This window comes from Cetorhinus maximus, chromosome 2, assembly GCF_964194155.1.
Source record: "Cetorhinus maximus chromosome 2, sCetMax3.hap1.1, whole genome shotgun sequence".
NCBI lineage: Eukaryota > Metazoa > Chordata > Chondrichthyes > Lamniformes > Cetorhinidae > Cetorhinus > Cetorhinus maximus.
The window spans coordinates 181,022,312-181,038,734 of record NC_135880.1 but is presented as its reverse complement, the minus strand read 5'-3'; the positions used below and the strand labels follow the sequence as shown (position 1 = coordinate 181,038,734).

Genomic DNA, 16,423 nt, shown 5'->3' with positions numbered 1-16,423 from the left:
TGCAGACGACAACTTGTGACTTCTGACTTACAAAGACAATCATGGGTTATGTACTAAGGTAATTTTAGAACACTGTACAGGGAGCAAGGAGGGAGATGTCAGGATAAGGCAGGAGACCAAAGGTTAATGTTAAATCAATTGATCAAACACTTATACTGGCAGAGGGGAGAGTGGAGAAATTTCAACAAAAAGGCTGCCCAAGCTCCCCCGAGTCTGGGAGAGGTATGGAATGTGACAGGAACAGCCATGTTCAGTCCTGCCACAGGCATCACATCAAATAGCTGAAGAGGTTTTTTTAAAAAAAAATAAGTTCTTGATTCAAAATTTGTGCGCAATTTTGTTTCGTTTCAGAACTCCAAGCAGATGTCCTGCAAGTGAAACCAGCAAAAATCCGGATTCGTGCAAATGTTCAAGACACGTTTACAGTGCGTTGCTAGAGTCAGCTACAGCTCAGTGGGCAGCCTCGCCTTGCAGTTCAGCAGGTTCTGGGTTCAAGTCCCACTCCAGATATTTGTTGAGATCTTGCTGCGCATAAATTGGCTGTTGTATTTCCCACTTCACAACTGTGGCTACACTTCAAAAGTACTCCATGGACTGTAAAACGCTTTGGACATCCCGTGGATGTGAAAGGCACTTTACAAATGCAAGCCTTTCTTAACTTTAAAAAACCCACAGAGAATCAGAGAACAGGAGGCCATCTGGCCCATCCTGCCTAGTGCCAGCTCTTTGAAAGACTAACTAATTAGTCCCACTCTCCTCTTTCCACAGAGCTGTGTAAAATTTTCTTTGTATACATTTTAATCTTTTCTGCACTCTCTCTTACACCTTTACATCCTTCCTAAAGTGCGGTGCCCAGAATTAGACACAATAATCACAGGCCAAAGTGAACATTTTGCCAGGTTACGCAGTAATGAGCAATAGAGAAATGTATTGAAGAGGCCCCAGTGTTGGATGTAGTGTCAACACACAGGAATAGATTAAGCGATGCAATGTGATAATCACCAGATAATCTATTATTATCATTGATAGCTGAAGGAGAAGCACTGGCCATGACCCAGGGCGAACTCCCCTGCCAAGGTCTTTTACATCCCACTGCAGAGGACGGACAAGACCTCTGGTTTGAAACGTCTCATCCAAACGATGGGCACCTCAGACAGTGTAGCACTCTTTCATTACCGCACTGGGAGAGCACCAGGCTAGAATTTATATTCAAGTCTCTGGAATGGGACTTCACAAACTTCTGACTCAGAGGTGAGAATACAATTAGCCACACTTAAATGAAACTGCACCCCACGCACCTGCCCCTCCCAACCCCCACTGAGGAGAACATTTGGTAAGCGTTGCTTAATCTATTCCTGTGTGTTGACACTACATCCAACGCTGGGGCCTCTTCAATACGTTTCTCTATTGCTCATTACTGCGTAACCTGGCAGAATGTTCACTTTGGCCTCAACTATGATTATCGTGTCTAATTCTGGGCACCGCACTTTAGGAAAGATGTAAAGGTATAAGACAGAGTGCAGAAAAGATTCATGAGAACGGTTCCAGTGATGAGGAACTTCAGTTATGTGGATAGATTGGAGAAGCTGGGCTGTTCTCCTTGGTGAAGAGAAGGTTAAGAGGAGATTTGATAGAGATATTCAAAATCATGAGGGATCTGGACAGGGTAGATGGGGAGAAACTGTTCCCACTGGTGGAAGGATCGAGAACCAGAGGACGCAGATTTATGTTGATTGGTAAAAGAAGCAACAGCGACACGAGGAAAAACGTTTTTATGCAGCGAATTGTTAGGATCTGGAATGCACTGCCTGAATGTGTGGTATGGCAGATTCAATTGTGGCTTTCAAAAGAGAATTGGATCATTATCTGAAGTGAAAAAGTTTGCAAGGCTACTGGGAAGATGCATGGGAATGGGACTGGGTGATTTGCTCTTCCAGGGCTGGCATGGACAAGGGGGGGGTGGCAAATGGCCTCCTTCTGTGCTGTAACGATTCTGTGAAGTGGTGATAAACACATGGGCTCCTTACACGCTACAGCCAAGCTCACAAACAGTTTAAAGCTCCTCTGCAGAGACGAAGACAATATCTTATCACTTGCATTGAATAGAAAAACCCAGCAAAAAGACTATAGGAACTGTTCAGTAAAAATGGGCAGTTATTTTAAATTTATATAAAATCATTCTTTTGCAAGGTCAACTGACATTAATCATAGCCTTTTGGCACTTTAAACAAAATTATAAAAGAAAATTTACTGCCAAAATATCATTAATCAGTTGACAAGTGGTCCTGTGATATCGTTAACCCACACCCCCACAAAAATTCCCCTCATAACTAAAATAACCAATAGGTCTATTAAACAGGCCCATTAAATAATAAAACCTTCTGCCCAAAAGTAGGTACAATGAATGGAATGCGAGGGTCAATACAGAACCTGTGCTGAGGGAAGGAACTAGTCAAAGAAAAATGATAAATCTAAAAGGGGTTAATAAATTTAAAAACAAACAGTTAGATGTTTTTATTAAAATAAACTAAGCTACCCAACTACAAGGTCAATCAGTCTTTTAAAAATAAAATCCTACAATTTTACTAATTAAGGTATAAAATAAAATTAAGAGAACTGTTCTAAAACAGAGGGCAGTTATATCTCTTGGTAACCAGCTGGGATATATCAAAATGTTTATCAAAGCTCACTCCATACCCTCCCATTTTGGTTTCGGTTGACTCGCATCTTATCAATGCAGGGCAATTAACTTTCTTTCACTATGATCTGTCTGTGTCTTGGCCTGAGAATATCTGTGGACAACTAGGTGTGTACTGGGGCTGTATAGTGGAGTAGTATGGAATGGAAGGGACCAATCAGTGTCTCACTTCCTTACTCAGTTCGTGCTTTTAGCCTCAGCGTTATGAGAAGGTGCCGAGTAAAGGTGGTCTGTTGTGGAACAGACGATCTGCAACTTTTGGGTGGTGCCAAAGCCACCGCAGAGTTTAGGATTCAGGGAGTTACTTTAAAGCATCTGCCACTTCCCATCAGAAGAGGATCTGAGAGAAACACCAAGGGTTCCTTCCCCAGTGACAGGTCTGTTGGAGATATTCCCTCCCCTTGATAAAATGGGTCACTTACCTGTGCAAAGTCAGACTGGCTGGTTGCCTGTTACATCTTAAGATAATAGGGCCCTCATTACGGAGGCGAGGATTCTAATCTCAGCCTCATCTAATGTCAGCAATCAACGTAACAGAAAAAAACAAAAACGTGAAGATCATTTCATTGAATTCTCTGATAATTGCCACTGACGGCTGTGCCTTCAGCTGCCTGGGACCCAAACTCTGCAATTCCCTCTCTAAATCTCACCAGCTCTCTCCTCTATTAAGACCCTCCTGAAAATATCTCTGAACAAGCTTAGTCCGTCCTAATATCTCCTTATGCGGCTGAGTGTCAAATGTTCTTGTTTTACTGTGTTAAAGGTGCTCTATAAATGAAAGTCGCTGTCTTGTCACACAGGTGAAGGAACCCAGAGTCTGGATTGTATGACTGGTAAAGCAGAACGTTTAAAAACTATATTATGGATAAAAGGTGAATTGCATAACAGAGTTACCAATCTCACTCAACTAATCAATTCACATTGCAGCAGCTAAAAGTAAACACATCAGGGCCCGCTTCAGAATAATGGGGTGTAGCAGCTGTGTCATTTTTGACTTGCTTGGTTAGGGGTTACCCTACCACATCCCATCCTGGGTTCAGTCAGTTGCACTGGTTGTGCTACCGCGCAGTAAGATTATTAAACAGCTTGGGGCCCGATGGTCCACGGTCTTACTGTACAGTCTTAGCGAGAAAGCACCTCCACTGTTCACTTACTTCTGCCGGAAAGCAGTGACAAACAGACAGTACTGGCAGTGATGTTTGCCTTCGCGACTGAAGAGTGCGGACGCCGTGTGACTCCTTTCGTGGGAACGCAGCCCTTGCAAGGACATGAGAATCCGGTCACACTGACTGCAGGGGTAGCCTCCAATAGTAGCATCCACCCCAGTGGCGTCCTCCTCTCCCTCCAAACTCTGCTGCTCCGGTAACATCTCCGATGATTTTTCGGCTGAACATATTGAAGTGCTGTCGCCATCTTTGTCCTATTGAGAGAAGAGCGTCAGATTAAAAGCAATAGGAACAGGAGTCAGGTCATACACCCGCTTTGAGCCTGTTCCACCATAAGATCATAGCTGATCTCCCATGTCAACTCCACCTTCACACGTTATCCCCATATCCCTTAACTTCCCTTAGAATATTTTTTTAAAAATCAATCTCAGCCATGATTATACTCATTAACTGAGCATCCACTGCCGCCCCCCCTGGGGGTAAAGTATTTCAAAGATCCACAAACCTCATGAAGAAATTTCTCATCTCAGTCCTAAATAGTTGACCCCCATGAAGGCATGAAGATAGACAAAAATATATCATTCATCGAGATTTTGAACGAGTGAGTACAAACATATTTTATGTTGTTGCGAATGCTCCCTTGAGGGAATTTAGTTATATAGAAAGACTGAAGAAGCGGGGATTGCTCTCTTTCAAGAGGGGAGATGAAGGGGAGGTTTAATAGGGATGTTTAAAGGGGCAAGGTGTTTTGATGAAGTAGATAGGGAGAAACTGTTTCAGTGGCAGGAGAGTCGGTAACCAGAAGGACAAAAGCTTTAATTGGAAAAGGAACGGCAGGAGAGAGGCGGCAGGGGAGGGAGAGAAAGTGATTTTTTTCCCCAAAAAGTTTGCAAGTTGTGATCTGGAATAAAAGCAAAATACTGCGGATGCTGGAAATCTGAAATATAAACAAAATGCTGGAAAAACTCTCAGCAGGTCTGGCAGCATCTGAGGGGAGAGAAACAGAGTTAATGTTTCAGGTCCGCCCGAAGAAGAGATTTTCCAGCATTTTCTGTTGTGATCTGGAATGTGCTGTCTGAGAGGGTGGTGGAAGCAGATTCAATTAACCTACAAAAGAGAACTGGGTGAATATTTAAAAGAGGAAAGGTCTGCAGGTCGGAGGCAGGGAAGGGTGTGTTAATAGCTCTTGTGCAGGTTTGAAGTGGCTGCCCTTCAATTTCTGGCTGTACTTCTGTCGCTGTGCTCCTGATCTTTGGCCAACTGCGGAGGGGTGGGGGGGAGATGGGGGTCATTCAGCCCGACTGCCCACCTCTCTTCCATGGCTGTGTCTGCCCAGTGTCCTCAGAAAGCGAGCTTACAGAGTCAACCCAAGGCCTCCCACCACCAGTGGGCATCAGAGGGACAGGAGGACCTGGTTGCCACCAAGGACAACATTATACTTTAATCAGTTCCCTTTCCTTTTCCTTATAATTTGGAGTTTACTGTTTGTGCCTCTTTACAAAGGAGGAACCTTTAGTACTTTGATTTTGAAAGCAGCTGATGACACTCAATGCTAAATTATTCATTGAATCAACGTGCGACATCAAAACTTCACGGCCGCAATAACGATGGCTCAAATCTTAAAATACATTGTGCATGCCTAGAGTCAGATGGATAGGTGCTAATTACACAATTGGATTTCGAGCCTGAAGCTGCACCAAGCAAGTCACTCCAGGGTACACACAGGTTTAAAAACATCTCTTCCACAACTCCTTTAGTCACAGGTGTTACAGAACTCCATGAAAAACAAACACATCTTATTCGCTTTCTTCCAATGCAGCGTATAACGTAGAGAGCTGCTTATTGGCAAATGAGTTCCACATACATTCCTCCTCTGACGTAAAGGATGACTTATTCCTGTACCCATTACGTTTAAACAAGATCGTCCAATTCTCCAGAGGTTAATCACGTATTTGAACGATTATGTATACGTGTGTGTTGCTGAACTGTATAATGGGGCAATTTAAGAGCTGGGTCACACAGTTAAGCAATGAACAAACCACCCACCTCCCTGGTGTATGCATTTAAATAAAACCAGTGCAAAAAATGCATCAAGTTCCTATGGGATCTGATTACACCACCCTTTCAGGTCATGCATTCCAGATCTTAACCACTGGGTGAAGAAATTTCTCTTCGTTTTTCCTCTAGTTCTTTTGCCAATTATTGTAAACTATGACCTTAGGTTACTAACCCACTTGCTAGAGGAAACAGTATCTTCGTACTTGCTCTATCAAAATTCCTCAATTTTGAATACCTCTATTAAATCACCCCTTAACCTTCTCCGTTCAAAGGAGAACAATCCCAGCTTCTCCGCTCTCTCCATGTTAACTGAAGATAGTGGCTCAGATTTTGCAGTAGCTGCGTTCACTTAGACTACACCACTAAAACTGACATCAGCTTCTGGATGCTGCACATGTGCAGTTACATGCACAGATTACAAATAAATTAGGAGGAGGCGGTGGCCATTCAGCCCCTCGAGCCTGCTCCACCATTCAATATGATAATGGCTGATCTGATTGTGGTCTCTGCTCTACATTCCCACCTACCCATGATAACCTTTGACTCCCAGTGTCAGTGATTCGATGCCTCACCATAGGGTTGGGGGGGGGGTTGTGGTGGGGGCACTATTGAAGTCGTACAGGCTGTAATCAATTAGAAATCACCAAACTGATGAGAATATTCTCTCTAACAAGGTTTCCCTCACTTTAAAAGCCATTGACAAAGTTACACCTTGTTGAATGAGGTATAGCTGGGTTTTTTTTATGATGTACTAAACTCATAATTACTACTAAACACCCTCAAATGAACCTGAAACTGTAATTTTATATTTGTGGAACATCAAATTTCTCTATTATGATAAAAAGTACCACATAATTTTTTTTTAAAGTTTATGATATTTCAATTTCTACCTTAATCCCATGTGTATGTCACAATTACTTATTTTGCTGTGTAAAATGATAATGAAGTGGAAGATAATCAGTGCTTTTAACAGCCTGGTTTGCGGTCTGTGAGAATACTTCAACGTGATTGGCTGCTTACCCTGATTGCTGACATCACTGTTGCTGGATGCCTGGAGACCCCTTTGACCTGGTGCCAGATTCAAATTATCAGGAAAGGAGAAATCCATGCCACAGAGATCGCCAGATCTTCGTGGGCAGCTTTCTTTAAGGTTAGCATCAAGTGCCGTCATTTCACCATTTCACAAAATGGAGGCCAGTATCTTGTTACACATTTGGACAAGCAACTTAATCACCTTTGGGAGAATTTAGTATTTGCATTGCCATAGTATTGTTAGATCAGCAGTTATACCAACTCCAACCACTTCCCCGTCTTTCTTAGTGAGTCAGTAATGGTCTAAAATTGCCATAAGTTGACACACCTTAGCCTGTATATTATTTAAGAACAATTTTCAGACCAGACGTTTAGACAAAGTTCCCTTCACCTCTGGTGACCTCAAATTAAATCCAAGTAAGGTTAGAAGTAATGCTCACAAATCTGACATCTTACAAATTTGTCAAATTGATGGAAGTATATCTCAAAATTATGGCAAAATAGACGAGAACCTGCACGAAGAGCTCGAGCCAATCAGGAAGTTGGGTTGGTGAATCTTGTATTCACTGGAATTTAAAGTTAAGGGGTGATCTGATCAAAGTTTTCAAGATATTAATGGGACTGATAAGGAGAAACTATTTCCAGTGATTGGGGACTCTAGGACTAGGAGGCATAGTATAAAAATTAGAGTCAAACCTTCAGGAGTGAAATTAAGAAACACTTCCACACACAAAGACTGGTAGAATTTTGGAACTCTTCCACAAAAGGCAAATTCTACTGGTTCAATTGTTAACTTTAAATCTGTGATTGATAGATCTTTGCTATGCAAAGGTACTAAGGGATATGCAGCAAAGGTGGGTATATGGAGTTAGGTCACAGATCAGCCATGATCTTGTTGAATGGTGAACAGGCTCGAGGGGTTGAATGGCCTCCTCCTGTTCCTATTCCAAACAGAAACCCAAATAAGGAAGATAGTTCCAGCTTGATACTGTTGCCGGCGAATTAAGTTTCTAGTTATAGAAAGTCAGTCTAGTGCCTCTCAAAGTGTGGCCCCATCTGCCTGTCTTTGAGCTGATTCATGGGCTAATTTCTTAGGACCAACAATCAGGCACATGAGCCTTTGTTTGAAGATTTCATAGCCAAAGGGAGTTAGAGGAGAGCCTACACTGCAGGACAGATGGTCAGGCCTAGCAGAATGCAGCTCTCTGTTGACTGAACAGACCAGCGTTGATCATTTTAATCACGTCGTCTTCCCCCAGTCTCAGAAACTTAACAAAAGGTTTGGGGGTGGGGAGGGAGGGAATTATGCAAAGGCATCAAAACAGAAACAATAGGAAAAATTATCAATTCTATAAAATACACCACGTTTGCAAACTTGTTGCAAAGTCACTCCACATTTCAGACTGAGCGGCAGCAGGATTGGAATAAGACACGAGGGCCCCACTTGATACAAGAAACGAAACGTGCAACAGTAAAGCTCACCTCTTCACCGCTCCGAGCAGCATCTAACGACTCGCCAAAGGCGACGTGTTTGCGAAGGTGGTTCGATATAGCTCTGGGCGTTGGATGGACTTCGAAACAGAAACTGCACTTGTACCCCACAACATTCCGCTCTTTAACTAATGAAATGGAGCTTGTTGTCTGGACACTAGCTGGCTGCAGAAATGAGAGGGTGCACAAATGTTCAATGGTTACAGTTTTTACATGGACAGGAGCAGAGGATCAATTGAAGTAAAAACAAAACTCGATTGAATGGCTTTCATTTTCTTGCTTTCAGCGTCAGCAGTTGCTCAGTGGGTAGCATTCTCGGCTCCGAGTCAGAAGGGTGAGGGTTCAAATCCCACCCCAGGACTTGACTTGAGCACATAATCTAGGCTGACACTCCGAGTGCAGTACTGAGGGGCAGCTGCACTGTCTGAGGGACTCTCCTTCAGATGGGACGTTAAACCAACACTTTGCCTGCCCTCCCGGGTTTCGAGAGAGAGCCGAGCTCCTCATCGATATTTATCCCTCAAACAACAACACAAAAGCAGATTATCTGGCCGTTATCACACAGTGGCCAATTTTGGTCCCATGAACACTAATGTTCCCTACATTTCAAAAGTACTTAAGTGGCTGTAAAGCACTTTGGGATGACCTAGAGAAATGAAAGGTGCTTTGGAAATGCTAAGCCTTTATTGCCAGTTATTGCCAGCACAAAGAAGAATGGCCATGTTGATGTGCATCAGTTCCATTTACCCAGTGATCGTTATTTGGTTTCTTGAATTACTTTTAATTTTGGCCTCTCAGTCAAACCTTCCAAGTTTCAATTGACAAAGTGAAAACTTTTTTTTCAAGGGAGTTATCTTTCACACCGCGCTTTTTAAAAAGTGCAACATTAGGCTGCTCATCTGAAGAGCCATTGTTTGAACGTCCCTGTTATCAACAACAACTTGCATTTATCTAGCACCTTTAACGGAGTTAAAACGTCCCAAGGGATGACACAGGAGGTGATTAACAAACAAAACTGGACGCCAGGCCACTAAGGAATTGTAAAACAGATGAAGTGGGTTGTGAGGAACATCTTAAAAGTGGGGGAGACGTAGAGAGGCAGAGAGTTTTAGGGGGTTGGGGGGGGGTTGGGGAACTCCAGAGTTTAGGGCCCAGGCAGCTGAAGACAGGGGTGAAAACACCAGTGGTGCAATGATGAACACAGGGAATGGGCAAAAGGCCAGAATTAGCATAGCACAGTTCTCTTTCAGGGCCGTGGGGTGGTAGGAAGATAATCAAGTTAAGCAAACCTGACAGTTTAAAAAAAGTGGAACTCCAAGGAGTCGTACTTACTCCGTGAAGGAAATCGAATTTACTTATTCGCAATTTTTTTCATTAAAGTAAGTTCCATCATGGGAACATGGTTAGTTTTCTTTAAAAAGTTCTAAAAATCCATTTCTCGTGTCCTTCTCATTTCTTCAGAGCTTGCATCTTGGAACAAATATTTTCGAAAATTATTTCTAACCTCTGATTAACATGGACTTTTTATTTCTGTTCTACAGTCTCGCCTGGAGGTGCAATCTGCTCAGAAGATAGGTGGATCTAAAAATAAAACTGCCATTTCTTTCACATTCAAAATTAGGCATTTTACTTTATTACTAATGCTGCAATTCTGTCACAATGTTCTGAAAAGTGCTCTTTAAAAAAAAACATATCACATCTCCAAAGATTTAATCACAGTTCCCTCGGTCCATTTTCATAAGACGCTGACCCAAGTTTTGAAACCCTCCCCATCATCACTTCCTGTGGTTTTCTGATGGTTTCAGAGTCGATGTGGAGGTGACTGGATCAGCTTAGGGGTTCATTGCTCTACGCGTGGTTTAATGAATTCCCTATTAAGTGTAATTGCTACAATCCCAGGATTATGCTCCAAATATTCACCAATGTGTTATTAGCTGGCTCCAATGGGGCAATAACTTCACCATGCAAAAAAAAATCCTCCAACTGTTATTACTGCCTTTACTGCCATCTGGTTGTGATGTTATAGGGATATTTCGCACCTATACCCGTTGCCAATGCACCTCACTTGATCTAGATTAAACATTATTCATCTCTGAACAAGTGTCAATTCCTTTGGTTAGGCTTTGCCTCAGTACAATCTGGCTCCCCATGCTATTTTCTCACAGCACGATCCCACAAACAGTAATGTAGAAATGGCCAGATGATCCTTTTTTAAGTTAAAAAGCCAAAATTCTGTGGATGCTGGAAATCTGAAACAAAAACAAAAATTGCTGGAAAAACTCAGCAGGTCTGACAGCATTTGTGGAGAGAAAGACAAAGTTAACATTTTGAGTCCAGATGACTCTTCTTCAGAACTAAAGTAGAAATGTGGTGAATGAAATATATGCTGTTTAAGGGGGGGTGGGACAGGTGAAGCTGGATAGAAGGCCAATGATAGGTGGAGGCAAAGGAGAGATTGCCAAAGATGTCGTAAACAAAAGGTCGAAGTGGTGTTGATGGTGGTGATACTGACTAAAGGAGGTGCTGATGGTGACATTAAGAGTAGAAAGCAGGATGAGCCAGTGACAGATGGTCCTAGTGGGGGTGGGGGGAAGGGATGGTGTGGGAGAAAAGATCGAAATAGGTTAAAAGGTGGAGATAAAACATTGAATGGAAACAAATTTTTAAAATAATAATAGAAATAGGTGAGGAAAAAAATGTATACATAAAAGTTATAAAATAAATATTTGAAAAAAGGGGGATCAAAAGTGGAGTGAGGATGGAGGAGAGAGTTCATGATCTGAAGTTGTTGAACTCAATATTCAGCCCGGAAGGCTGTAAAGTGCCTAATCGAAAGATGAGGTGCTGTTCCTCCAGTTTGCGTTGAGCTTCACTGGAACATTGCAGCAGGCCAAGGACGGACATGTGGGCATGAGAACAGGGTGGTGTGTTGAAATGGCAAGCGACAGGGAGGTCTGGGTCATGCTTGCGGACAGACTGAAGGTGTTCCGCAAACACACCCAGTCTGCGTTTGGTCTCTCCAATGTAGAGGAGGCCGCATTGGGAGCAGCGAATGCAGTAGATCAAATTGAGGGAAGTGCAAGTGAAATGCTGCTTCACTAGAAAGGAGTGTTTAGGCCCTTGGACGGTGAGGAGGGGGCAAGTAAAGGGGCAGGTGTTGCACCTTCTGCGGTTGCATGGGAAGGTGCCATGGGAGGGGGTTGAGATGTTGGGGGTGATGCAGGAGTGGACCAGGGTGTCCCGGAGGGAACGGTCCCTACGGGATGCCAACGGGGGTGGGGGGTGAAGGGAAGATGTGTTTGGTGATGGCATCACACTGAAGTTGATAGAAATTCAGAAACTGATGGGGTGAAAAGTGAGGACAAGAGGGACCCTATCATGGTTCTGGGAGGGAGAGGAAGGTGCGAGGGCAGAGGCATGGGAGATGGGTTGGACACAGTTGAGTGCCCTGTCACCCACCGTGGGTGGGAAACCTCGGTTAAGGAAGGAGGAAGACCTGTCAGAGGAACTGTTTTGGAAAGTGGCATCATCAGAACAGATGCAACGGAGGCGAAGGAACTGAGAGAATGGGATGGAGTCCTTACAGGAAGCGGGGTGTGAGGAGCTGTAGGTGAGGTAGATGTGGGAGTCGGTAGGCTTGTAATGGATATTGGTGGACAGTCTATCACCAGAAATTGAGACAGAGAGGAGTAGGAAGGGAAGTGAAGTGTCAGTGATCCTTTTTAGGTATTGGCAGAGGGATAAATATTGGCCAGAACTCTCCGGTTCTTCTTCGAAATAGCACCCGTGGGATCTTCTACATCCACCTGAGCATGCAGACGTAGCGTTTAATCTCTCATTTGAAAAACAGCACCTCCAATAGGGGAGCATTCCCTCCGTACTTCACCGAAAGGGCCAACCTAGATTTAGTGCGATTTGAATCCACAAATCTGAATCAGAGGTACGAGTGCTACCCACTGAGCTGCAGCTGACCCTCACTTTATCCAGGTGACTGAAGCCCAAAAGCCAATCAGAGAGAACATTACAAGTCACAAGGTGTGAAACTGGTCTTTCATAAACCGTCCTCTGTCTATGGGGTTTTTAAAGACCCAAAATTGTTCAGCACACTAATTCCCCTTAATACTGGCTGGGTTTGTTTTACAAACCATCATCAGCCTTACTTTGCCTTTTCCCTAAACCATATGTAACTCCAGGACTGAAGGCCATTGTGGCGATGGGAGGAGGCGAGCTCCTAGGCATCTACAAGTAGGACAGTGCCCACTGACAGGAGGTTTCACTCTGTGATATTCCTTCACCTCCGATCCTGCCTCACACACAACCCAACCGGGATTAGAATTAGATTAGGAATTGGATCGCTATTCAGCCATTGTCACAGCATTTAATTCTGATGATTCACACAGTTTAACAGCTCTTAGCTACTTCTCTACCATCATTGGTTCTCACTCCTAAACCAGAGAGGGTCCAAACAACATCTACTCTTCCTATTACTGTTTAGTCAGAATTGTCCGGCCATCATGAGCATAGGGGCAAGCGCGATAGCTTATGTTGCTTAGCTTTCTTGTACTCTATCCTCATCCTGTGTTGACAAATGGTGTAACATTTGCTATGCTAGTTTCTGCTCCTCCAGGGTCTCTGCATCTTCCTCCCTCCTTGTTCAAATTTTCTCATTTCCTCCCAAGCTTTTAATATTTTGCCACGCCTGTCATTGGAACCCAATGCTTCACTCATTCTCTAAAGGTCTAATCTCCAAATAAGCATTTTCTCAGTTTCCCCGACTTTCAATAGATGCTACTGTATGCTGATGCCTCAAGAGAGCAGATTATAAGGTCTGGCACATTGCCACATATTTTTCATGTGAATAATGGAGAACAAAACAATTCAAGAGCTCTACTCTGATCTTCTCAGCACTATACCATCCACTGAATCTGCCAACTAACCTGTTTGTTCTTTAGCTTTGCATTCAGCAGGATTATAAACTCATTTTCAACGTCCTTACTCATTATAATAAGCAATTTCTCAAACGTGGCTTTTCTCCCCCATTTTAACCTCCAGCCCAAAACAGATTGCTATGGCTCAGGAGCCCATTCAGCCCATCGTGCCTGTGCCTGCTCTTTGAAAGGGCTATCCAATTAGTCCCAATCCCCCCACCCCTGCTCTTTCCCCCCCATAGTCCTGCAAATATTCCTCCTTTCAAGATTGTATCCAATCCCCTTTGGAAAATTGCAAGTGAAGCAGCTTCCACTCCGCTTCCTGCTGCTTAGAGCAGTCCCCTGGTTGATCAGGTATCTTAAGACGCAACAATAGAAATTTGTTAGGGACAAGCAGAAAGCAACAAATGCAATTCATGTTAAATAAAAGGGAAAACAAGGGAGACAACAAACCTCCAGCATTCTGTGAAAGTACAGCAAAAAAAAAGGGATGGTGTAAGTTAAAAAACAGATGTGCGTACTGCTCCTTAGGAAGGAGATACAGGCCTGGAGAGAGCGCAATGCAGATTCACCAGAATGATCCTGGGGCTAAAAAAGTTAAATGATGAGGACAGATTGCATAGACTAGACTTTTATTCCCTCAAGTACAGAAGATGGAGGGGAGATCTAATTGAGGTTGTTTAGGTTGAATAAAGGAGTTGATAGGGTCGATAGAGAGAAACTATGTCCTGTGTTGGGGGGAGTCCAGAACAAGGGCCGGGGGGGGTGGGGGCAGAACCTTAAAATTATAGCAAGGCCTTTTGGGGTGATGTCACACAAAGGGGACTGGAAATCTGGAACTCTCTCCCCTCAAAAAAAAGCTGTTGAGGCTGGGGAATTCCTATGAGCTTTAGGTGGATTCAGTGCAAGAGACTGAAAAAAATTTGTATAGGTCAGGGGTAAGTTTGTAGGAATATATCAAGCTCGTACTGGAATTCAGAGTGTGGAATCCAGACAGCGTGGAACAGGCAATCTACATGGCAGCGCTGGAAAAGAAAGCTGATCTTCGACAAAGAGAAAGAACAATGAAGTGACACAGGGTGGCTCTTCAGCAAGGTCGTCAGAAATGGAGGAAAAATTATCGAGCCAAACAAAAATAAGGGTCCAGTTTCTCTTCAGGCAAGTTAACATTTGCAAGGATAAAGAGGAAGGTTGAGAAAAGCTGGCTTTGGAATGACGGTTCTGGCAAAGCCCCAGAAGGAGCAGCTGCTCAGGGGAGGACAGAAAGACAGCAACTCAATGCATCTTTTTGATGCAAGTTATGTTTGTAAACGTTAGAGGCTGCGTGCGAAAAATAAATTTGGCTCAGTATACTTCAAGCCAACTGGAAAGTCGGTTGCAAGAAAGATAGGCCGAGCCTTTTACGAAATAGAGGGGAAGGGTGATAGTTACGGCAAATCGAATGTCATATCAGATCTGACTGAAGTTGATGGGGGGGGAAGGAGCAATGCAAGGCTCCTCTCAGGCCAGCTAAAAGTATCAGGAGTGCCAGAAGAGTGAAAGCAACAACTGGTCTTGGGGAAGCAGCAAAGGATTCTTGCAGAATTATTGTGCCAAATAAGATATGGCTGGTTGACTGAGGGTTGAGGTGCTCTGTAAGAGGCAGTCATAAAATGGTGGTCAGAAGAGACAAGCACAGAATTTGGAAGCGAGGATAAGGTGCTATGGGCCAGTCTGTTTGATCAGGGAATGTGGAGAGCCAGTTTCAGGGGAACAGGAGCTTGTAATACTGAACTTAGTGAAGCAAAGGTAATCCCCTTGGTGATTTCCACAGAAAGAAAACTGAAGAGGTCCTGAGACAAATTCTGCTTGACTAAAGTTTTTTAAAATCTAAAAAAAAAAGTTGGTCAGAGGGTCAGGAAGTGATAGAGATAACAGATCAATAGAAAGGTGAGGGGGTATTAAAACCAAGTGACTCACAGGGACAGAGAAAGCCGGTGGGAATTTACAGACACAAGCATGCTGTATGCACTGAGATTGCAAGAAGCTGCAGAAAATCCAAAGGGGTAAAGTGGAAAGGGGAAAGGGTCCGAAGGACAAATATGAGATGTCAGGTGATGGAAAGGGAAATGAAAATCGAGGAACAGGAGGAGGGCATTCAGCAACCTGGGGCTTGCTCCACCAATCAATTAGATCATGACTGATCTGCATCTCAACTCCATCTAGCTGCCTTGGTTCTGTAACCCTTACCTAACAAAAGTATTAATTCATGGCACAAATGTGACCAACTACAGTTATGACTCAAGTGTAGCACTTGTCTCTGAGTCAGTGGTTGTGGGTTCAAATCCCACTCCAGAGATGAGCCCAAAATCTAGGCTGACGCTTCCAGTGAGAAGTTAAACAACTTCTGCCCTTGTCTGCCATCTCAGGTGGGTTTAAGATGATCCCGTGGCACTGTTATAAGAGCAGGGGAGTTCTCTCCGGTGCCCAGGCTGATATTTATCTCTCAACTAAAACAGGTTATCTTGTCATTATTGTTTCTGGGAGCTTGCTGTGCACAAATTGGCTGCCATGTTTCCTATGTTACAACAGTGACTACACTTCAAGAAGTACATCATTGGCTGTAAAGCACTCTGGAATATCCCAAGGCCATGTAATACATGTTTCTTTCTTTATATCAATTGAATAGCTCTGCAAGTCTCCAAGGCTGGAGTGAATTTTAAACTGCACATGAATATTGTTCATGAGAGATATATGTAGCTGCTTGTGGCATCTCCTAAACACAATGAAGGTGTGCAGCTAATCATAAAATGGCGCGATGACTATGCTGCAATTTTCACCTGTCATAGGTCAGCTTCCTCAATGCTGTACCAATGGAGACAATGTTCAACGAGCAGATGGTCACACCACTGAATTAAGGCTGTGGACGGACTTCTAGATTATGAAATGGTTTGACAAGTTAGATAAAGAGATGTTTCCATGTGTAGGGCAGGTCCATAACTAGGGGTCAGGATTATAAGATAGTCACTAATAAATCCAATAGGGAATTCAAGAGAAACTTCAGAGAGTGG

At 43.5% G+C, this 16,423-nt stretch overlaps 1 protein-coding gene across 6 annotated transcripts in view; it reads right to left on the bottom strand.

Annotated features, from left to right (window-relative positions):
- Positions 1 to 16,423, bottom strand: part of znf462 (zinc finger protein 462) — a 97,751-nt gene that overhangs the window by 21,023 nt on the left and 60,305 nt on the right. For all 6 annotated transcript variants that reach the window (XM_078530109.1, XM_078530118.1, XM_078530099.1 and 3 more), the window contains 2 exons: positions 8,437 to 8,610; positions 3,853 to 4,118 (listed from right to left, as the gene is read on the bottom strand). In XM_078530109.1, the coding sequence (XP_078386235.1) occupies positions 3,853 to 4,118; positions 8,437 to 8,610 (440 nt within the window). The remainder of the gene's footprint in view (positions 1 to 3,852; positions 4,119 to 8,436; positions 8,611 to 16,423) is intronic.